General features: G+C 42.0%; 1 protein-coding gene across 1 annotated transcript in view; it reads left to right on the forward strand.

Moving 5' to 3' along the window:
• Window positions 1-714: 714 nt before the first annotated feature.
• tenm1 (teneurin transmembrane protein 1) overlaps window positions 715-22,240 on the forward strand; it is a 439,293-nt gene continuing 417,767 nt past the window's right edge. Inside the window, exons 1-2 of the mRNA XM_037675401.1 lie at window positions 715-1,146; window positions 19,783-20,054. Of these exons, the coding sequence (XP_037531329.1) occupies window positions 19,838-20,054 (217 nt within the window). The 5' untranslated portion in view covers window positions 715-1,146; window positions 19,783-19,837. The remainder of the gene's footprint in view (window positions 1,147-19,782; window positions 20,055-22,240) is intronic.

Consider the following 22,240-nt stretch of genomic DNA (forward strand, 5'->3'; position numbering starts at 1 on the left):
CGCATGCGGCTACTTACAAAGTGGAAGTCAGGCTGTTTTATGTTGTTACCCTGTGCTGTTCCTCGGCTTTATGCCTAATAACGCCCCTGTTCACAGCATGACTAAAACAAGTTCCCACGACTTTGCTGAGGTGGCCAAATCGAAATCCAGACTTGAAGTGTTTTGTGAAAGTGCCCTTAAAAAGCACAGTCAGGGACTGACAGACTCAGATGTATGTTGTTACCATGGTGACACTAATGAGCCTCTGGCAGCAGCTGAAACATGTCTTTTGATCTCGGTTCCTTTTTGCACTTCTCATACAGTTTATTCATTGAAACATCCGCATTTTTTAAATTTATTTTTTCCAGTTAAGAACATTACAAATAAGAGCCCAATACATTCTCAGGATTATTGAGCTTTAGGGAAGAGAGTTGATGTGTTTACATTTCCGGCAGTGGCTTCAGTTTCTTGCAAAATATATATTTTTAGTTTATTTATGAAGCGAGATGCTACAGTCAGAACCCCCTTCTCCACCCTCTCCACCCTCTCCACCCCACTGGTTATAATGAGTCAGCATCCTCGCGCAGGACCACGGCGCATCCATATGGTAGCACCTGAACGAGCCGAACCGGCGGCTCCAGATGACCTCCTCCCTCCCCCGCGCCTCCCCATCTCTCCTGACGCTTCTGTGCGCGTGTTTGTGTCTGTGGCCGCTCCGTGCCACACCCCCTCCTCCTCGGTGCGGTGGTACGCTCCGTGCAGTCTGTTTCTGTCAGCACCGAGCCTCGGCACTTACAGCAGCATCGGGTTCAACCGCGGCTAAACACACCGCGCCGAGCTCCCTGTCCCATCACACACACACACACTGACACGCACACGCAGAGGAGAGTTGGCGCACACAGCCTCTGCAAAGGAGATCCCTTAATTCCTCTGCGCGCAAATCGTTTCATCGTCCTCTATCGGCATCTGAGAGCTTCATCCTCAGCATCAGCTTCAGCATCAGCATCAGCATCAGCATCAGCATCAGCACCGCCGCCTCGGAGCCAGAGGTCTCCCCGCGCATTTTACCAGGAACACCGTCACTACCGGGTGGGGGGAATTGCCCAGTCTCCAGCAATTACAGGCTACAGAACGGGGCTAAAGGGATGATGGCTTTACGTCGGAAAGGTGAGCGACATCTTTAATTTGTGCCTTTTTTTATTTAAAAGATGATGATGGGGGGGGGGGGGGGGGGTCCTTCAGGGGATGCTGCTCGGCTGTAAGATGCTTGGACACAACGTGCAGAAAATGGTTCTTATCAGCTGTTCTGATGTGAGCGCATATGCACGTAGATGTGTTGTCACGCGGAGGCAGAACGCGCGCGTGTGCGTGCGCGGGTTTCTAAAGACCACAGCGTCTCGTTATGGAAGTGCGGGACTTGTTCCCACAAACCTGCGTGCGCGTTTTGACAGTCAGTCAGTGTGAGGGACGAAGGGGAGACGGTTCACGTGGAGGCGAGAGGAACAGCAGGCTGGTTTCTGTTTTGCCTCACGCACACACTCGCACGCACGCACCCACAGCCTTGAGTTGTTTTTGCTGCTCCACTTCTGTTCTGGCTCCGTCCACTTCATCTCCATCATCAGCACCAAGTACCAGTTGTTTTATTTTATTTATTCTTTTTTTGTGTGTGTGTGTGTGTGTGTGTGTGGGGGGGGGGGGGGGTATACCTACAGATGTTGATTTCCTTACACTATATATAAATACAATCATACCTTTTAAATATGCGGGGGCAAACAATTATCAATCAAACGCAATATAATAAATCATAATTATGGAGGGGGCAACACAAAGTGCACCAGCATGGATCTGCTCTGGTAGGCTTGAAACACCCCCCCCCCCCCCCCCCCCAACACACACACACATACACCTCTCCGTCCACAGTGGAAGTATAAATAATGGGTCAGAGTAACAGAGTCAAAATTTCTCTTCCAAATAAATTATTTAAAAGATGAGAAAAGAATAAAGTGTAAAAACAAAAATAATAAACAAATAAAGAGCTCATTCCTCCACCTGTTCCATACAAGCTTTGGCTGTCTTATTTAAATAAGAAATGCAAATAGGCTATTTGGTTTTAAAATGTAAATTTCCACTCAGGCACCATTTGTTTGTGCCACTGCTGCTCCTGTATCATTCAGAAGATTGTTTTGCTGTTTGAACACTTTGGATTGTCCAACTCAAATTCTAATCTAATCCCAAACACGAACTTTAACTCTTCAGGCCTGTCTGCGATGGGGAGAAATCTCGGTTTGTACCTTACTGGTATAAGATAAAAATCCTCCAGTCTGCCCCCTCTCTGTATGATTAATAGGAGGCGTTTGTGGAGGAGGTTAGCTTAAACACACACCTTCTCCTCATATGCTCGCTGAAAGGATGATTTAAATGCATGGAGTGCTTGATAATCTGAGCCCTGCTCTTGTTCTATAAGCTGACATGGCAAGTCGTTCTGGTGTAAGTGTTTGATTCGTTCCATTTTTTTTATTTATTTTTAATTTTAGGCCCTGCAGGTTTGATCGAGTGCAACAATTTCCGGGGCACACATTACGACGGCGCCTCAACGAGAGGACGAGCTTTTGAACTTAAATGTCACTTGTGCAATTACACCACAGGCCACTGATAACAGATTTCTGTCAGCTAACCGCAGGAGCCGTGGGTCAGCTGAATCCAGGAGTTTACGTCCCACATGCTCCGACACGCTCCTCAGCAGGAAGAGTTCGTGGTCAGCGGTCGACACTGGGCTCATTTTCTCCTTCAGATGTTTCGCTCACTTTTTAATTCTTGGTCTTAATGTTGTTTTAGTGTGTGGTGCGTATGGCGCTTGTTTTGGGTGGTGTTTGGGGGCTCTTGGCTCACAGTCACATCATTATTCTCCTGTAACTTTTCTGAAAATTGAGACCCCGGAGTGCCGATTGTGAGGAGGATGCTGGCGTTTTGCCACAGCTGTCTGCTGCTCCCATCGTCCTATGTTTCAAAACAACAAAAGTCTAACATCTTTCTTTCTTTACCTCTTCATTTTTTTTTTTTTGTCTTTTTTTTTCTGAGATTTGAGTGATATTGCATGGCCTTTGGATAGAGCATAGCTGTGCGAGACAGCGGGGGAGTTCTTTTTGTTATCCATCCTTGCATTATTTATGAATTTTCATTCCAGGAATGCAGTAGCCCCTGGCACTGTAACTCTTTTCTCACTCTCTCTCTCTCTTTCCCATGGAACTGCTCGCACAATTTCTTTCTGACCACCGAGTTCCATCAAAAGTAAATTTCCCTAACAAAATTGGGGGCATGAATTAGTGAGAGGACACAATGAAAGGCAGCCAAGCTTGAATGTTAAGATAGAGTACTGCATTTAGTGCTGGCAGTCAAATACAGTACGAGTCCCAGTGGGAGAATTTTTTTTATCCCCACGTCTCTTTCTGAACGTCCGTCATACGAGTAAAAAAAATAAAAAATAAATTGTAATTGCTGCAAAAGCATGAAACGTCGTGGAGCCTCCCCGCTGATAATTTCAAATTGAAAGTGCTCAGATAATCAAAACACCTGGACCAGTGGGCTCGCACGCGTAAACCCACCCTGGAACACGTAACCACCGCGCAGCGTCACATATTTACCTTCTCAGTTCAGCGTCGCTTCGTCCCGGAAAGGAACTGTTCAACACATCCTGCCGTGTTAACTGGAGTTTCTGCAACTCGTCCAGCTCTGGCCTCTGCAGAGAGAAACTGCCAGCTCTGTGAAATTACAATAAACAGTCAAAGAACCTTAGATCCTTCAGAAAAGTACCGCGGGTGTAGAGTTTACGTAATGCAGACACTAAGAACACGAACAGCAGTACTGATGAATTCATGTTGCTGCTGAGAATAAAAAGTGATATCTGTCAAATGTGCAAACTGTGAATAAAAATAGATATAATGCACCACACAATTATGTCTATATGACCTTATAAATCAATAAATGTGAAATATTAAAGTCATTAACATGTTTTTTTTTTTTTTTCAAAAATGGCAAACAAAGCTCTAAAATATATAAAAGAAATTCTATGAAAAAGTGTCTGTCTGCCAGTTCTCATTATTTATGACCTAGTAAGTAAAAATGGAGCCTTTATTTATTTTTTTATTCATCCATTTAGCCCATTAGCAGGCTGTTTTATTTATTAAATTATATATATTTTTTTTAAATCAGATGTCTTTTCCCTCGCTCCTTGTGATGATGAATCCAGGTACATTAGGGTTTATTTCGGCGCCGGGAGCTGCAGCGGCCGACGCAGAGACGTGCGAGCTATCAAACCCCAGAATCACCTTCAGCTGCAGATGTGGAAGACTCACATTAACGCTCGCATGAACGTACACGCACTCGTACACGAGCAGCCCGAGGCGCTCTCCTTTAAAGTCTCCGTCTGTGTCTCAGCTGAGGGGCCTTTGTAGTCCGTTGTCCTCTCCCTTTAGGACGAGAGTCGGGAGCTACATTCAGATAAGTGGCAGGTGCGAGGTGAGACTTTTGTCTTGTGGAAACCGCAGCCTCCGTCCACACTCACACAGACTTTCAAAGTGACCCCCCCTTACTTTCAGATTTTTGTCAGAAGATGGATGAAAGCTACGAGAGGCCTGCCAGTCAGGATCACTCTACCTCCCCTTAAAACATGTGATTATGTTTTTAAGACAAACTGAGTGTGTGCGGACAGTGGTGTGAATAAAACACACCTAGATGGAGACTTGACGTCAGTTTAGGAGTGGGGGGAAAGAAGAAACATTAGTAAAAGTTCATTTATTTGCCCTTGTTTTCTTCACAGTTTGTGATTTGCAGCTTCTTATTCTTCTTCTTTCGGCTGCTCCCTCTTCCGGGGTCGCCACAGCGAGTCATCCATCTCCATCGCTCTCTGTCCTCTGCTTCCTCTTGCCGCTTCTTTTTCAGCTTCGGATAAAACTCACTCAAACTCGGTTGCTGTGTTTTGGTTGTTGTATACAGTGTAGACAAAAATTCACCAAACATATGTGAACAATTTTCACAAAATGTGTGAATGTAACTTGTAATGCAACGCGTTAGAGAAATCTAGTGTAGTAGAAAGTACAGATACTTGATGTAAAATGTAGTGGAGTAAAAGTATAAAGTACCCACATTTAACTCTACTTAAGTAAAATAAAGATACATGAAAAATGTACTTAAGTACAATAACAAAGTATTTGTACTTAGTTACATCCCACCACTGGTTACCACACATTCTCCCACAGTACAGACATCCAAACCCTCAGTGACTTCTGAATCAAAGCTCAGAATTGATCTCAAAACTGAAACTGACGAGTACTTTCAATTCGTTTTGTCTCCTACAAAAAAAAAAAAAAAAAACACTGACACATAAAACATTTTTGTGATGACTTAATGCTTTTGTCCTGAACTGTTAAGAAACTTTTTAATACAACCTATAGTTTTTTTTTTTTTTTTTTTTTTTTTTTAACACAGCGACTGTTCATTTGAGGGTTACTTTATATTCTGCTTTTCTGTCTGCCTTTCTCTTTGACTTTTTTAAAATGTTTGCTTTCAGGGAGTCAGAGACATTAGTGTGGTTTCCATGGTAACCCTTATGAGCCACTGGCAGCAGCTTTAACATGTATTTTGCTCTTTATCTTTACACTTTTACACACAGCAAAACTCTGACATTTTATCAGCTTACATCGTTACAACAAGAAGTTTAAAATTACTATTGAACTTTAATGAATAAAGTTTATATCTGTTGAAAATTTAGCCATTGTTTCAAAATATTTTAAGACTTTCTCTGGTTCCTAATTGTAATTAGTGTGCAGGATTTATTAATCTTTATTTAACCAGGCAAATCCCATTGAGATCACAGATCTGTTTTGCACGCGAGGTCTGGGCCTGAAGGCAGACTAACACGTATGTTTTCTATGTGGGAGGAAACAAGAATACCCGGAGAAAACCCACGCAAGCACGAGAAGAACATGCAAACTCCATACAGAAAGACCCCGGATCCAACCTGGGATTGAACCCAGGACCTTCTTGCTGTGAGGCAACAGTGCTAACCACTGAGCCGTCATGTTGCCAATCCTGCAAATAGGCTATTTTTCTCTCGCTAAAACTTGGACATTATTTTTACGCCGGATGTCCTTCCTGACTCAACCACAGACCACCGAGCCACCACAGCCCTCTGTGTGGAGCAGAGAGCTGCATCTAATGCACCTGGAGGAGCAGAGTGGGAGTTAAGGGCCTTGCTCAAGGGCCCAGAGTTGTGCAAATGAGAGTGGAGGCAGGTGTGTGTGTTTCAGCTTTCCCACCCACATTTTGATGTTGGTGGTCCGGGGAGTTGAACCAACGACCTTTCGATCACAGGCTCACCTTCTCTAACCTCTGCACCACCACTCCCCCAGGTGTGCAGGACATTATTATTATTATAGCATATAGTTTTAGATTATTTTTGAAACAAGGTGCACACACACATACAAAAGAGATCCACATTCACCCTGGCACTGTCACTGATTTATGATTATTATTAGTTTTAATGGACTCAGTGGATAATGTTAGAGGAAGAAAAATCAATCTCTGCTTCTTCCCCAATTCACTACAACTCAGATTGTCTTTAACTTAAACATTTTCGTCTTTATAGTTAGTGTCAAAGTAATGAAGTTAGCATCCATTGTATTTTGTGCTGCTTCTTTTTGCTGGCAAAAAAGGAAACCCAGCAGTTTATGTGCGTGGCTGCAGTACCTCAACATACAGTCTCCACGCATAAAAATCAGATTTGTCAAATAAAAATAAAAACTTCATTTTAATAATATGAAGGAGTAATGAAACATATTTTACCCAAGTTGTTATTTTTCGTCATACTGGCACACGATGAATCATCACTATCACACCGTACATTTGATTACGAACATGTGAATCAGTTGCACTGAGTTTCTTTTTGCATGTCTGTTAAATGATTTATTTAGCAACGTAAAACACACTAATGTTACACTCCAGATCTCCCCTCTAAACGAGTTCATCTGTTTCCTGCTGACTGGTAAATAGCCTCATGTGTATCATCAGTAATATTCATAGCTCTACTTTCGAGACGATCATGAATTATTAACTCTTTGAAAAGATGAATTGCTCCAAAATGGTTGTTGATGCATCTCGGCTGGAAGCCGTGTGTTATACAATGGAGTACAGTGAAGTACAGTCAAGTTTCAAATACACATGTTGCCGTACCGCAGGCAGCGTTTGATGTTTGGCTTGAATTTAACCAGACTGGATCCATGGACTCTGGGATGTATTTCAAGCTTATACCATATGGACTTTTTATTGTTAAGGTACACATTCTGCACGGATTGACAGCAAGGATGCAACGCCAGAACAGCGATGTGAGAAAATAAAACCCCAACTCCTTCTGAGCATTATGTCAGAGCTGCGCACCCATATTCCCCCAAGTAAGGCAGAGTCATCCAACAATCCCCAAATGTTGTACTTTCATCTCAACCCAATGCGCTCCAACAAGTAATTGTTTGGAATATGTATTTTATGAACAGTTTTCTTCTAATGTGCTTAGAAGACGCAATGGTTTGTTCTTAAAAACAATAATACGAGAAATGCACTTTGCTATGTTTTTCCAAGTACCAACTGCAGTTTTGCCTTGCAAATTTGTCTTGTAGGAAACAAAAAGCCAGCAGAAGAAAATAAGATGCAGGGTAAATGGAAAAATAATGAGAGGTACGTGATGCTGAAAGGAATGCTGCATGTCATGTTCTAACTACAAATACATTTTACAGTATGCGCTATTGATTCTAAGCTCACGTGATCTGGTTATCTAAAGACATGGTGGCTGCGCTTTTTACTGATGCTTGTGTGAAGAGGCCTGTAGGCTACAGAACATTTTTTCAGAAGTCCCTCCCACATATACATGCACGCACACGCGTGCAAATACACATGAAACTTCTGGATTTCCTATTAGATAAACTGCACGTCACAAGTTCGAGTTGCTCATGTATGTTTATATGATCAGCACGTAGAAGGAAAGTATTCACCCCGACCATCTACAATCAGAGGAAGTTTGTATTTTAGTTGAAATATTACATATGTTAGAACATGGTAAAATGTATCTGATTTTTAATTTTTTTTTACCATAATCTAAAATGATTAACCGTAAGTTTACAAAAACACAACAAATTCCACCATTTTAAAATTAATTAAACCATAACACAGCCTAAGTCGAAAAGTGTGACGTCCACATGACTCTACAGTGTATAAAACCTACGTTATAACAACTCTTCTTCTATATTGGACTCTAACTTGGTCACAGGGCTTTGGAGGAATTTCGGCCCACTCTTCTTAACAACATTGCTTCAGTTCATTGAGATTTACAGACAGTTGTTTCTGCACAGCTTTCTTCACGTCCCACCACATCCTTTCAATCGGGCTGAAGTCTGGACCATTGTAACACTGATTCTTTTTTATTATTATTTCTCAGCCAGTTGGTTGCAGTTTTGCTACGGTGTTTAGTATCGTTGTCATGTTTCATGAACCAGTTTGGTCCAAGCTCTAGCTGTCAAACAGATGACCTCACATTTGACTCTAGAATCAGTCTAATTCAACCCTCCTGCCACCTTGCTTGCCACTTGTGAGGTGTTTGTGCTGATATGCTGTGTTTGCTTGTTTTTTGGGGGCGACTGTGGTTGAGTGTTTAGAGCAGTCGTCCTCCAATGCAAGAGTTGGGGGTTCGATTCCACCAGTCCAGCAGTCCATAGGCATCGCAACCATTATAGGCGTCGCAACCATTAAGGGGGCATGTCCCCCCACATTCAAAAAAACGTTCATTTGGACACCCCCCCCCCCCCCCCCCCCCCCCCCCACACACACACACACACACTTTTACTATTAAACATTAGTTCAGGCGGCGCAGTTTCTTTCTTTGTGAACATTCCACTTGATTAATAGGAGAATATTCAAACTACTAAAACTCCACTCCAGGTTTTCCTGGTTACCTCCAACTCACTGTTTCTCTTCTACGTCTCCTCCTGCCTCAGCAGAAGATGTGCACAGGTGGAGGAGATGGAGACACCTTTGTGTTGCTCGCTCGCCAGTTTAGCGAGCTTAGTGCGGGCAGTTGTTGACCGGGGGGGGGGGGGGGTATTCATAATAGGAGGATGCTTGAGAGGAGCACTACATAGCATCTTAGCTTAGCAATAACTGTGACGCTGTCAGACGCTGCAGGTGTAAGAGACGCTGTGTGTTCAGGTGCATTAAAGTTGAAATGTCTTTAAAACCCCACACCTTATTGTCCTCAAGCTTCATGAGAAACATCATTTAGATGAGTAGTGTTGAACACAAGTAAAAAAAGTCTAGAGGTGATGTATTTTAATTATCTTTAAGCACAAATAGTGCAGACCTGATGCTGTGTGTTAAAGTGTATTAAAGGTAAAATGTTTTTAAACCCACAGCTGAATTTACACAAACTTGATGAGAAACATGCTTTTAATTAGGGATGCACCAATCTACTTTTTAAAATTCTGATCCGATCCCGATACCTTGATCTGAGTATCAGCTGATACCGATCCAGTTCCGATATCATCATCATCATTGATTTTATATGAGGCTGTAATAATCTCCTCTCAAGTACAATGTGTACAAATATATGCATGCATGTCCAAAAAGGCAACTTGAGGTACGTTTTATTAATGTTGGATAAGTTTTAAAGTTAGAATTATATTCTGCTAACACAAAACATGTTTCTTTTTTTATTCCTAGCTTTAAAGTGGATATTAAAGTGATTAATTTAAGTGATTGTTTAAAGTTGATTTATATTTTATAAGGGGCAGATATAAGAATTTTTTCTTCTTTCTGCACTCTTTTCATTCAATATTTTCTTTTTGATTATTATTTTTTTTAAATTTTGTTTCATTTAAATGAATGAATAAATGAATTAAATTAAATAAAATGTTAAATGGCTTTAAACATCTGCTAAGTTCATGGCATAAACCAACAGACATGATCCTGTTTTTAGTATTTTACATCACTTTATAATGTAGCTGTTTATGTTTTTAATATAATTTTCAAATCATATGTTTTTTATGATTGTCTACTTTTGTACTGATAAATATCTCCTGGAGGGTAAACTATATCTTGACTGCAAGTATCAAGCTGAGAAATCCTTCGTTTTCTACAACTGATAGTGGTTGGTCATGAATCATGATGAAGTTTAGCAACTTCTCTGTAAACATTTGAGCTCCGTGGTTTCAGCGACGTCTACTTCTTGTTCAATCCGAAACAGGCAGCCTGATTCGGGGCAGCCACGCTCAGTCTGTCCCTCCTCGGAGACGGGCAGACTGAGCGGGGCAGATTGGACGCGGCTGGCCGGTGTCGAGTCGCTTGTTTTGGGTTGAGCAAAGAGCAACGCCCCGCTGAAGCCACGGAGCTCGAATGTCCATCGTAAAACTAACTTTAACGTGGTTTAATGTGGCGCTATGGCTCTAAAGACATTGTACGTTGTTGTCTTGTTTTGTGGTGTTTAGTGTAAAATACTTCCACACAGAGGACATGTTTAGATGAAAAGTTGGTTAGCTGTTAGCCACAGTGCTGCTAACTCAGCCCTCACGTTGTAGCTGGCTGCAAACTATGAACTGGATTTCCTGAATGTGAGGCGGGTCTTATTACTCTGGGTTCATGAGACATGCCGCCGTTCAGGAAATCCATTCCATAGTTTGAAGCCAACATGCAGCGCATCCACAGACATGCATCATGGATCGGAAATATCGGCAGGTGGATCGGAAAATCCGATACGTAAATTTTGCTGGTATCGGAGGCCGATACGGATACTGGATCGGATCTGCCCCATCCCTACTTTTAATGTTTAGAATTAAAGGAAATCTAGGTGAAATGCTGCTTTTTTGTACACAATTTTTTACGCGCGCGCACACACACCCGCTCACACACACATCATTGTGTCCCCCCCACATTACGGATGCTTTTGACACCCTTGCAGCAGTCCCATGCCGAAGTGTCCCTGGGCAAGACAATGAACCCCTCATTGTGTGCGGTGTCCCATCGCTGTATGAATGTGAAAAAGCACTGATTATTCTTTGTATAGATCCAGTAGAGTGCTGCATGAATGGGTAAATGAGGGCACAGGTTGTAGTGTAAAGTGTTTTGTGTATCTTGATCAGAAAGAAAGGTGATATAGGTGCTACAGTCCATTTACCATTTTTTGTGAAATATGGCATTACAGCCAAGTAGGAATGTGTGATATGGCATAAAATTCATATCACAATATGTATTGTGGAGGGTGGTGATAACGATATATATCGCAATATGTTTTTGGTATAAAACTTATTAACAATTTTTAACAAGCATAGGGTGTCCGTTTGCCGTCATATATTTTGAATTAAAAAATTCCACTACTAGGTCCAAAGAGCTTTTAAATAATACACAAAGCAAGTATTAGGCTTCTTACTTGTAGTGCAAAACAGTGCAAAAGATATCAAATGTAGTTTTAGTCATATATGTTAAACAAAAACAATGTTGTTAACTTCACAGTTTCCAGTCTTCTCACTTAAGAAATGAGCAGCAACAGAGCAGCAACTGAAAACACTTCACCCTCCAACCCTCTAGTGGGCGCCTCCTTCCGCTTTAATGGAGAGCTGACACAAAATGAGACTGTGGCTTTGACCAGAGGGTCTTGCAGTAAAATCACACAACACAGCGTTCTTTTCACAGATCAGAGAGCAGGTTTCTCTAAAGCTAACCTACGCTTACTTTAACTTTTGATGGAAAAAATAAAAAATAAACTACAACAACTTTTGATGGAACACAGCGTTTTGCGCATGCGTCTGAATACGGCTATGCTACGGCAAGCCGGCTGGAGTTAGCTTGTAGCTTCGCTACTTAGCTCTCGAAGAAATGACTTTAATGCCACATGTGCACAGTTTTCAACTAAAAAAAATGTAACGATTAAACTGAAAACTCTGATTTTACAGCAGACACAGCATTACTGCGGTTAGCCGGTAGAAGAAAGATCTATATCGTAGGCTAAACTTCTATCGTTTCTACCGTATACCATATATATCGCACATTCACACAGCCAAGCATACCATTCATCCACTATCTGTACCCACTTTTTCGGTAACAGCTCTACCAACTGCTCCACCGTGCCACCCAGTCAAGAATACATAAAAACCTAAAACTGAAAAAAATGTGTCTTTTATTTTCCCATGACTGTATATCAGATCATTCCTTTAGAGAGCATTATACAGGAACTTGTGGTTCTTCCCAGTTAAATTTGGTGGGTTTACAGAGCTTCTTCTGTGCTGAACGTCACCTGTGTATTTAGCCGACACGCAGCCTGTAAAATTAGAGACAAGGTGAGGACTGTGAATTCACAGCGAGCAGGGATCACTCCAAATACCAGGATTCCGAACTTCCCTTCCTTTAGCATGAAAAGTCTTTTGGTTTTCGAAGATGTTGAGCATCTCGTGACAGCATAGATGGAAGATTAGCCCACTTAGCTCTCAGAAATCAATCTGCCATGCAGCTCAGCAGCTCTTTGTAGATCTTTTCAGCCACTCCTCTGCAGCACTAATGCTCTTTCCCCACTCATTTTCTCTGTAATCAACAACTTCATAAAAGCAAATTGCGCAGAAAACACTGTCTGAATCATTAATCACCAAATCCAATCCTGGAATCAATGGCATTGATTAATCAATTAATTTAGCAACTGTGATGCCGCTGTTTGGCTTTGCTGTGGGGTTTGGAGGTTTTAGTGGTCAAATACATTATTGAAAGAGGCTTTTTACCAAGAAGTGGCTGATGCAGAGAGCTTAGGAGGCTGTCGCTCATTGCGTTAAGCTTTATTTGCAAAGCTAGTTAGTGTGAACAGACTCTTAGTCCTGCTAGGAGGAGAGACATGTATTTATCCTGCAAGAGAGGAGGAATATCAGATGTGTTGAATGAGGCTTTGCCTTGTCAGGGATATTGATTAAGTAATTTTGGATGGTGTCTTTTGCTCTGTCCAAGTGTATGGCTGTTTATTTGTGGTCAAATGCCCATGTGGCCTCTACAAATGTGTTGCTCCGCATGTTAATGCAAATACAAGGCGGGTTTGCCTCTGCCGTCATCGTCCTGTCTTCCTTCCTTTTTGCCGTTGATCTTGTTTGCTCTTTGGCCTTTGGGGGAATCAGAAGAGTGCTTGAGATCAGAGAGGAGTAGAGGTGGATATTGTGAATTGGAAGTGGTAGACTGCTCAGAAGCAGTGGGAGAGGGGTTTCACCACAGTCAAAATCTGAAAGAGAGAAAGAAGTTTAGCTGCAGTGGAGACGTAAAAACGCCCTTTGAAAAATGAATACCGTGCTACTCCTTCACTCCTGGCCTCGCAAACAAGGAGGACCGTATGGATTTATGCACGTCGCTCAAGCATGCAGTGCTGATGTGGGATGTGAACCATGCCCACTATACAGGTGCATCTAAAAAATTAGAATATCATGAACAAGTTCAATTATTTTTGTCAGTCATTTTATTACGTGAAACTCATATATTACATTCAATCAACCTTTATTTAGACAGGTAAATCCCGTTGAGCCTCGAGGACTCATTTACAAGAGAGACCTGGAATTGGAATATAGAATATTGAAAACTAGAATAGAACATAGATTCATTAAATATAATTAAATATTTTAAAGGCTTTCATTTATTGTAATTTTGATGATTATAGCTTACAAATAATGAAAAAAAAAAATATATATATTCAGTGTCCCAGAAAATTAAAATATTACACCATCAGCTTTTGGTACCTTTGGTATGACAAGTCCTGCTGGAAAATGAAATCATCCTCTCCATACAACTTGTCAGCAGAAGGAAGCATGAAGTCTCTAAAATGTCCTGGTACATGTTGCTGTAGACTTTTGAAAACACAGTGGACCAGCACCAGCAGAGGATATGGACCCAAACCATCACTGACTGTGGAATCTTCTCACTGGACTTCAAGCAAAGTGGATTCTGGGTCGCTGGGACCTTCATTTCCAAATTACATGAAAATTTACTTTAATCTGAAAAGAGGACGGCCATTCGGAATAAAAATGTGCCAAGTAAACACCCCATTCGGATTATTCTTTGTTGATTCAGCTCAATCCAAAAGAATTTGTAATCAGAATGAGACGGGTGGTTTATGCCGATTCGTAATCCGAACGGTGTTCATGTAAACAATCTATTAATTTTTTTTCCTGACTGTGATAAACTGACCTGACTGCGCATGTGCGACCTCTGTCTACCTCACGTATTTTTGCCTGGCTAATGCTAATAATATTAGCATGTGGGGGAAGTAAAACTGGTCGGTGAGCGACAACATTTCTAGTAGAAACTTTGAAAAGCTCAAAATGATCTGTATTACCTGTAGCTCAGTCAGGGAGTTCAGTAACATCTCCACTGTCATTAAAACCTGTCGCGGGTCCATTTTGGGCGCTCAGGTTTGTTTACGTTCATCATGGAAGTAGAACTTCTTCTTTTGTGTTTTTTTTTTATTTATGAGAGTTTACCACTCTGTGCATGTCAGTACTGCTGTTCAGAATTAAAGCCTGCTGCATGTAAACGCTCGTCGTGAACGGATTGTGCCCATGTAAATGATACATTTGGATTATTTAATCTGAAAACATTTCAATCTGCTCAAAGAATTTTGTGCATGTAAAGATAGCTATTGAACCACTGAGCAACAGTCCAGTTCTTTACCTCCTCAGCAGGTAGGACGCTTCTGATGTCTCTGGCTCAGACGTGGCTTGACTTGAGGAATGAGACATTTGTAGCTCATGTCTGGAGATAATTAAGTGATCAGGGTGACACCAGGAGTTTACAATACTGAACCTCTTCACAATATTCTAATTTTCTGAGACACTGAGTTTTGTTTTTTTCATTAAACTAAAGCCATAATCATCAAAATTACAAGAAATAAAGGATTTAAATATTCCACTCTATGTGTAATAAATCTATATGTGAGTTTCAATTTCTAAAAATGACTGGCAAAACAATATAACTTTTTCATGATATTCTTTTTTTTTTTTTTTTTAGATGTCCCTGTAAGTAGTCAAATTGTCCAGACTCTGACAGCTCCTGACAGGGACTGATCTCCTCTGTGAGGGGGACACACAGACTTCATTTCCTGATTTTCAGTCATGCTCTCATTCTGAAGCCAGCAGGGACACAATGAAGACTGCTACGCTTCGGTGTCACCTCTGTGCCTTGCACTGTGCATATGTATTAACCTTATTGTGTGAAATAATGAAGGTATGCAGGGAGGTGAGAGGTAAGGACACTGCAACTGTAGAGAAAAACAGCAATATTGTCTTCCCTGAAAGGGCCAGTAAAAGACTGTCGATGCTCTGTGGTGTGTGGGTGTTCAAGTGTGTTGTTTTTCAGCAACTGTGAAATGCTATAAGTATGTGTAGGCACCGGGGCAGTGCCTGTGTGTCCGTCTGTAGCTGATTGTCAGTAAGTGTTTCATCTCTGAAACCTCCCCAGGATGCAGTATGCACGCTGAGTTTCAGGCCGGTGTGTGTTCATCTGTGTTTGTGGTGGAGGGGTGCACACTACAGTACGTGTTCTGCCGGTAAACTCGGCATTAGTAGCAAGAGATTTTAGGCTTGGTCAGCTATGAAAACACAACTACGTGACAAGAGTGCCGCCGCTGCTGCCACCACCGCCCACAGATAACTAGCCCTTATCCGCTAATTAAAACCCTCTATCACTCCATGTCTCACTTGGCAATCTCCCCATCCTTCAGTCTCCCCCCAACCTACAGTTTTCACAGCAAAATCTGTCCATCTCTCATTATCCACCTATCACTCTCTTTCTCCTTGTTTGGCATTCAACCGTCTTCTTTCATCAGCAGGCGCAGTTGGCTACCAGTAGGCGGTGTGCTGTTTTGTTGTGTTACGGGTGGTCGAGGTATAACAGGGTCCTGTGGGTCCTTCAGGGTCCACAGTCACAGCAGTCCCTGTCATATGCCTGAGGAGCCGCCGTGATGCTAACGAGTAGAAGATAGTTTCTTAAACCCCACTGCCCCATCTCTTAGACACACATCCTCGCTCCAGGAGAGCCATCTCTCTCTGACAGCTCATTGTTTACTCCCGTAGGACTTGTAGCTGGGATCTACATTTGCAGCGAGAAAAGTCACCACTGTTTTTATCCAATGATTAAGCCATTGTGGTGGGATACAAAATACAAAATTTCAAGATTAAACAGGGATTGTCACAATTTGACTCGGAAGCATCTGCTGCTGCAGTGTGTGTCATCTTGTGAAAACTCTTCCTATGGACGCTCATCATCATTCCGGCAGCTCGTGCGGCCTGTTTAGTGAGCAAAATTAGCTTGTCTCTGTGCAAACAGGCTTCTGAAGAAAGAGCATGAAGGCCAAAAGCTAACAAAGTAGCTCCCCCACTCACTGGGGGTCTCCAAGCTGTTGTGAAAATAAATCCCTCTCCGCATGGTGGAAATGCATTTGTAATTTTCAAACGATACAATATCAATAATCCAAGGAGCTAATATTGTCGGACGGCACTCTGCTCCTCCCTTGTTTATTTACTGATGTGAAACTCAATTTCTCTGCCTCGCTATTGTCTCAAACCTCTCACTCTGCCTCCTTCCCCCCAAACATTTCTTCCTCCCACCCCCACCCATTTTACTTGCTTGTTCTTTTTGTTCGTCATGATTTCAGCCCCAATCACTTGAGATCAGGGAGTGGAAATCGGTTTGGGCTCATCCTCATGCTTCTTGCCTGATGATCTCTGAAGAGTTGTTTGTGTTATGTTGGACATCTGATGGAACCTCCCTCATCCCCCACCACCACCACTTTCCCCCCTCCTGCCTTGGGAGTGTAAATCCTGTTTAAAAGCGTATGTGGATGTGAGCCTCTGTTGCTTCTCTAAGCAGATTTGCAGGGAAAAACATTGCACTGGTCCATGGTCACACTGTTTGAATAAATAAATGGATAGGAAATGGGGAGGGGGATCAAGGCGGGTGAAGGGTCCCATTAGACATAATTGGATCTATAGTTGTGGATTATCACTCCTGTGTGGCTGGTCTGGTGCTATGTATGCTATGTGTGAGAGAGTCCGAAAGAAACAATAGTTGGAGTTGAGAAGACCAAACAGACAAATGTTATGTGATGCATGTGTTGCTCTCAGTGTTGTCACTCCATATTAATGTTAAACTGAGCGCTGAGTAGTTCATTACACACTGATGAATTATTGATTAGAGATGAATTAGGAATGAAATCACACAGTAACGTACAAGCATTGTCAATACATGGAAGCACTTAAGTTATTTCATCTGGAGTACAAACAAGCACGTTTTTGTGCGAGAAGCCTACCAATTAATTCCATTGAGTTCACACATGGTGAACTTGCCTGGTAAAATTTTTGGCGTTTTGTACATACACCAGTATCATATTCAGATGGTTAGGACCAGTGCTAGAAACTTGTAGCATAGAGATACAAGCAGCTCTTAGATCATATCACTGGTGAACCATGTAGTCCGTGGCTCTACATGCACATAAAAAATGGATGAGGGACATAATACAAATGTTTCAGGCAAGGTTTTTAGAATTAAAAATTTATTCTAGAACATTGCTAATTATTGCAACAGCCTCGGTTCGTTCTATGGCCGTTTGTTATCTAACAGCCATATCAGTGCTGCTACGCACTCACTCTCTGTACTCCCCCAAGGTGGTTATTCCTCAGTGGCAAATCTAGGCTCGTGTTGTGCTCAGGTGGCACATGCTGACTTGTCCTAGAGAATGCCAAAGTGCCTTGTTTGAAGTGAGCTTGGCTCTAGGAAACAACTTTCAGATTTCGACATCAAAACCCAGAATCAAACCCCCTAATGGGAACCCTGCTGTGGGTAAGAATTAGCAAGAATAACCCCTGCCAGCAGGCTTACTTCTCTAAATGCAGGGGTCTCAGAAGACAAGGGTGGAGGGTGGAAAGCATGCAAGGTAGGAGAGGAAAGGGAAGGATAAGTGGGAAGGAGACAGAGCAGAGATGGACTGATACAAAACATAGGGCATGTACAAGAAAAGAAGGGATTCAACAGGAGAGATGGTTGTTTCTGTATTGTTCACAGGTTTATACAAGCAGGACCACATGTAAGCTACGCATTCGTCACACTGTGTACAGTCTGTGGTGTGCCCTTGTACTTTATTGCATGCTTTCATTTTTGCATGTAAGAGTGTGGCAGACAAAAAAAAGAAGAAAAAACGACGAGAGCCTCTGCGGAGACAGACAGCAGTCAGTGCCTGCAGCAAGCTCAGAGCTCACAGGCTAATGTAAACTTGCACCACACTGTACCAGAGAGAGGGTGACACCAGTCAATCCCATTCTGACAGGGCAGCTGAGATAATAGCTGGCTTTGATTCCCTGCAATAACTCCTGCCAATCAAAATGAAAGACATCATGATTACAGGGAACCACAAGCTTGTGTCATAAGAGCTTACTGTATGCTACAGTGCAGCTAGCATAATTGAATGCAAAGTGTGCGTTTCTATTTAAAATATTTTGTTGTGCATTGGACTATCCCTAAAAAAACAAAGCCAAAAGTGGACAGAGCAAGAGACGAGCAGAGAGCTTTTGTAGATAATCTGTGCTATAATACCGTCTGCAGGGGTTGAGTGAGATGAGCATGCAAATGCCTTGGCCCACTTTATGACGGTTAGCTATCAGGGGTCAGTGGGCGGTCTCTCTCTCTGTGTACAGGTGCATGCATACAGGGAATGAGGAGGTTGAGTACAAGGCCAGGCGAAGGAGGCTTTCAGGTGGAATAAAAGCATTACTGCAGCGGTGGAAAGGTCAGCTGTAAACTTGTATCAAACTAGTGGTGATCACCCTGCGCTGCAGATCTCTGAGGTATTGAGCAGGCATGCTCTAATGGCTTTGATATATGGAGTACAGAACTCCCTGAAGAGGTCAATACCATAGCACTTTGTCTCTATGAGCAATGACCCTCTCAAGCTCCATTTAGAAGCTTTATAACCACAGGAAATAGGCTGGATAGGCCTCAAGCAGGGTATGGTGAAAAGGGAACAAATATGAATGAAGTATTTTCTAATCACTTCTTCTGTGCTCTAATCATTGTCCCAATCAATCATTACTTATAGCGTTTTAAGTGTACGGTGTTGGACGTTATCAGAGGTAGATTCGGATGTGATTGAGAGAAAAACAAGTGAATCTGAGCCACGATAAAAGAGCTGATCTATCATCCCTCCTTTTGGGAGGCCAATGACGCTGAAAAGGCTGTTGTCAAAAAGTATTCCATCAGCACTTCACAAAGATGGTGAGCCACAGCGTTTAATGAGAGTGACAGACACGGGGCCCAGTGACAAATTTGATGATTTATCTGCTGCTTGTGAACAGTAGCCTGGGAAAGAGAGATAAAGCTTCAAGTTAATAGTGAAAGCGGTGACCGCAAGTGACGGAGCACTAAACTGTGCTTGATTTGGGGCAATTTCTCTTCAAACACATGTGGACACGACGACCACTGTTGCTGCTCCTTCTACTCATATTGATTGGCGCTAACCTTTGGTGTGAATTATGAAAGAGGCTTTGCACTGTTTAGGAAAGCTTGCTGTAATAGATAGGAATGAGGAGATGTGACAGTGTTGTTCGACGGTGCTCAATAACAGGCTTCATGTCCTGTTTTTCCTCCTTCCTGTCTGTTCATTTGTTTTCACCTCTTCTCCATCTTTTTCCTTCCATGTTGTCCTCACCTCTGTCTTCCTTTCTTCCCGTCCATGTCCTTCACCCTCCTCGCTTTTTGCAGACTCTTTGCTCTGTGCTGTGACTTTGCTGAGTGACTAAGTGGAGCCCTACAAGCCATGGAGGAGATGGATAGTAAACCTTACCAGCCATTGTCTAAGGGGCGCCATGAAATGGAGATGTCCTACACCAGCTCATCAGATGAGAGCGAGGATGGCCGCACTCATCACCGCTCCTACACTTCTCGTGAAACCCTGCCTGACTACACGCATGAGCTTCGCCTCACACTCGGTTCACATCGGGAACGACAGAGCAACTACAGCCAACCCCAACCAGGTACTTAGATGTGTCTATCTACTTCACAATAACGTCTGCACACAATACGTCAGATCTAATAAATAGGAACAGAATAAGAAATACAGCACACACACACCCCACACACACACATAAGTTGGCCCCTAAAAAGACCTATGTGAATTACTTATTACAAGCCCACAATGAACCAGTAGGACAGTCAAAGGCAGCCAATTACCTCTTCTCCCACAGCTAAACTAGGTCAACCCCAAACCACTCTGGCCTCACCTGGGGTGGAACACCACCCTTCATTACACACACACAGATAGACACAGGTTTATGCAGGCACACACACTCATGTACACACACATATCAAAAAATCCCTCCCTGCAAGTGACAAGAGGAGAAATAGGCCAACATGTGTTGTGATGGATGGTCTTTATGCAGGTCATGTGTGGTGTCAAGAGAGAAACTGCACCTCATCAGGAGGACGCTACTTTGCAGGGTTTCCAGTGATCAATAGATGCTCTTTGTGCTTCTCTCAACCTCCTGCTACTCTGCAAGAGCTACCCAAAATGCTAACAAGTAGCATTAACCATTCATAATAGTCACAGGTCCTGACAGGCAAGCCACCGCTGGGATTTCATGGTTTGAATGCTACCTGCAATGGATTTTGTCATTCTGTTTGCCATGCAGCTACCCTTCAAAAGACATTATTCATACTTCAATATCTTCTAGAAGAGAATGGTCTCAGAAAGCACCCCCCCACCACCACCACCAACACCACCACCACCACCTTGCTTAGCCTTACCGAGTCTAAAACAAACTATTTCTCCTGATGTCAGTGTCGTATGGTGAGGTGCAGAAGACCCCCTAAGCAGCATTTTAAAAGTCAGTGACAGCCGGTTCTGCAAGGCACAGCTGTTCATCTTTGGGCAACAGAGTTATATATAGTTATACCCTTTCTAAGTAACCAACTGTTAAGGAGGGACATTGCCTCCAGTGACGTTTTTAATGGATGACGGTGTTCCTGACAACGACCAGCCTGTTTGCCCCTCCTGTAGTTCCACACCCACGTTCTTCATATTTTCCTTCATCTTTGTAACCGACACATCTTGCTCTCTCCTCCCATCCCTCCCATATTCCAGCTGTTTATTTTCCCTGATATCTTTGATTTTTTTTTTCTTCACGTCACCTTTTTTCCCAAAATTGCACCTGTCTCTGCTAACCCTGTCTGTGTTAGAAAGACGGTGTTAATAGATGGACTGATAGATTAACATCTCGACAATTGTTTCACAGAGTGCTGGAGAGCTGGCCAACATAATTAGTTTTTGTGAGCTTGTTAAATTAATTAGCTGTATAAATTAATGGATTTACGCTTTATAACATTCTGTTTACAAAATCATAAATTTGTTACAGCAGAAATGTTTAAATTATTCAAAAGAAGCTGCCATACAAGAATCTGATCAGTTGGAAACATACAGACGTGAATAAAAACATTTCTCACCCTAAAAATGATTAAATATTAATATTCTACCGATGTATTGATGCTAACAAGAATTATAATTTTAAATGTTGCAGGCAAATCCAAATTATGTCTTCTGTTTGAATTAGTTCTCACTAACATGTCACACACTGGTCCTTACAGAAGAACTACATGAAATTACCATGATTTTCTCATGTGACCTCATCTTGAAAATGTTACAAAGACACATGTAAAACATGAGCAAGACATGTTTTGCATGGTAGTTTAACGTGTTCTTGCAACTGACTCTCCACATGTAAAATTCAACTGTTTGTATATGTGTGTGTGTGTGTGATTTTTTATTTTTATTTTTTTTTATGTGGTGTGGATTACTACAAACCAGTGTCATTTTATTTCAAATTGTAAGGCTAACATGTTTTTCAATATTGAAGTGTTGAGTTTCTTAAAACCTCAATATTCAAAGTGTGATAATAGAAATACTATTAATAAAAAAAAACTGTGTGTGTAATTCAAAAAGGAAAAAGTTATTAACTTCTATTGGTGAAAACAGACTTTTGGAGATTTTCATATGTTGTTTCCATTCAGTAGCTGCTACAGTGGAAAATAAATCTAATCATGATTAGGTTTAGGAAAACATCTTAGCTTCTGAAAACATTCCATCTTTATCAAGCAAGTTTGGGTGGAGGCATATGTATACATATATTTATATATAATACACACAAATATATATATACATACATAT

The sequence above is a fragment of the Nematolebias whitei genome, chromosome 4, assembly GCF_014905685.2.
Source record: "Nematolebias whitei isolate Nwh7 chromosome 4, NemWhi1, whole genome shotgun sequence".
Classification (NCBI taxonomy): Eukaryota; Metazoa; Chordata; class Actinopteri; order Cyprinodontiformes; family Rivulidae; genus Nematolebias; species Nematolebias whitei.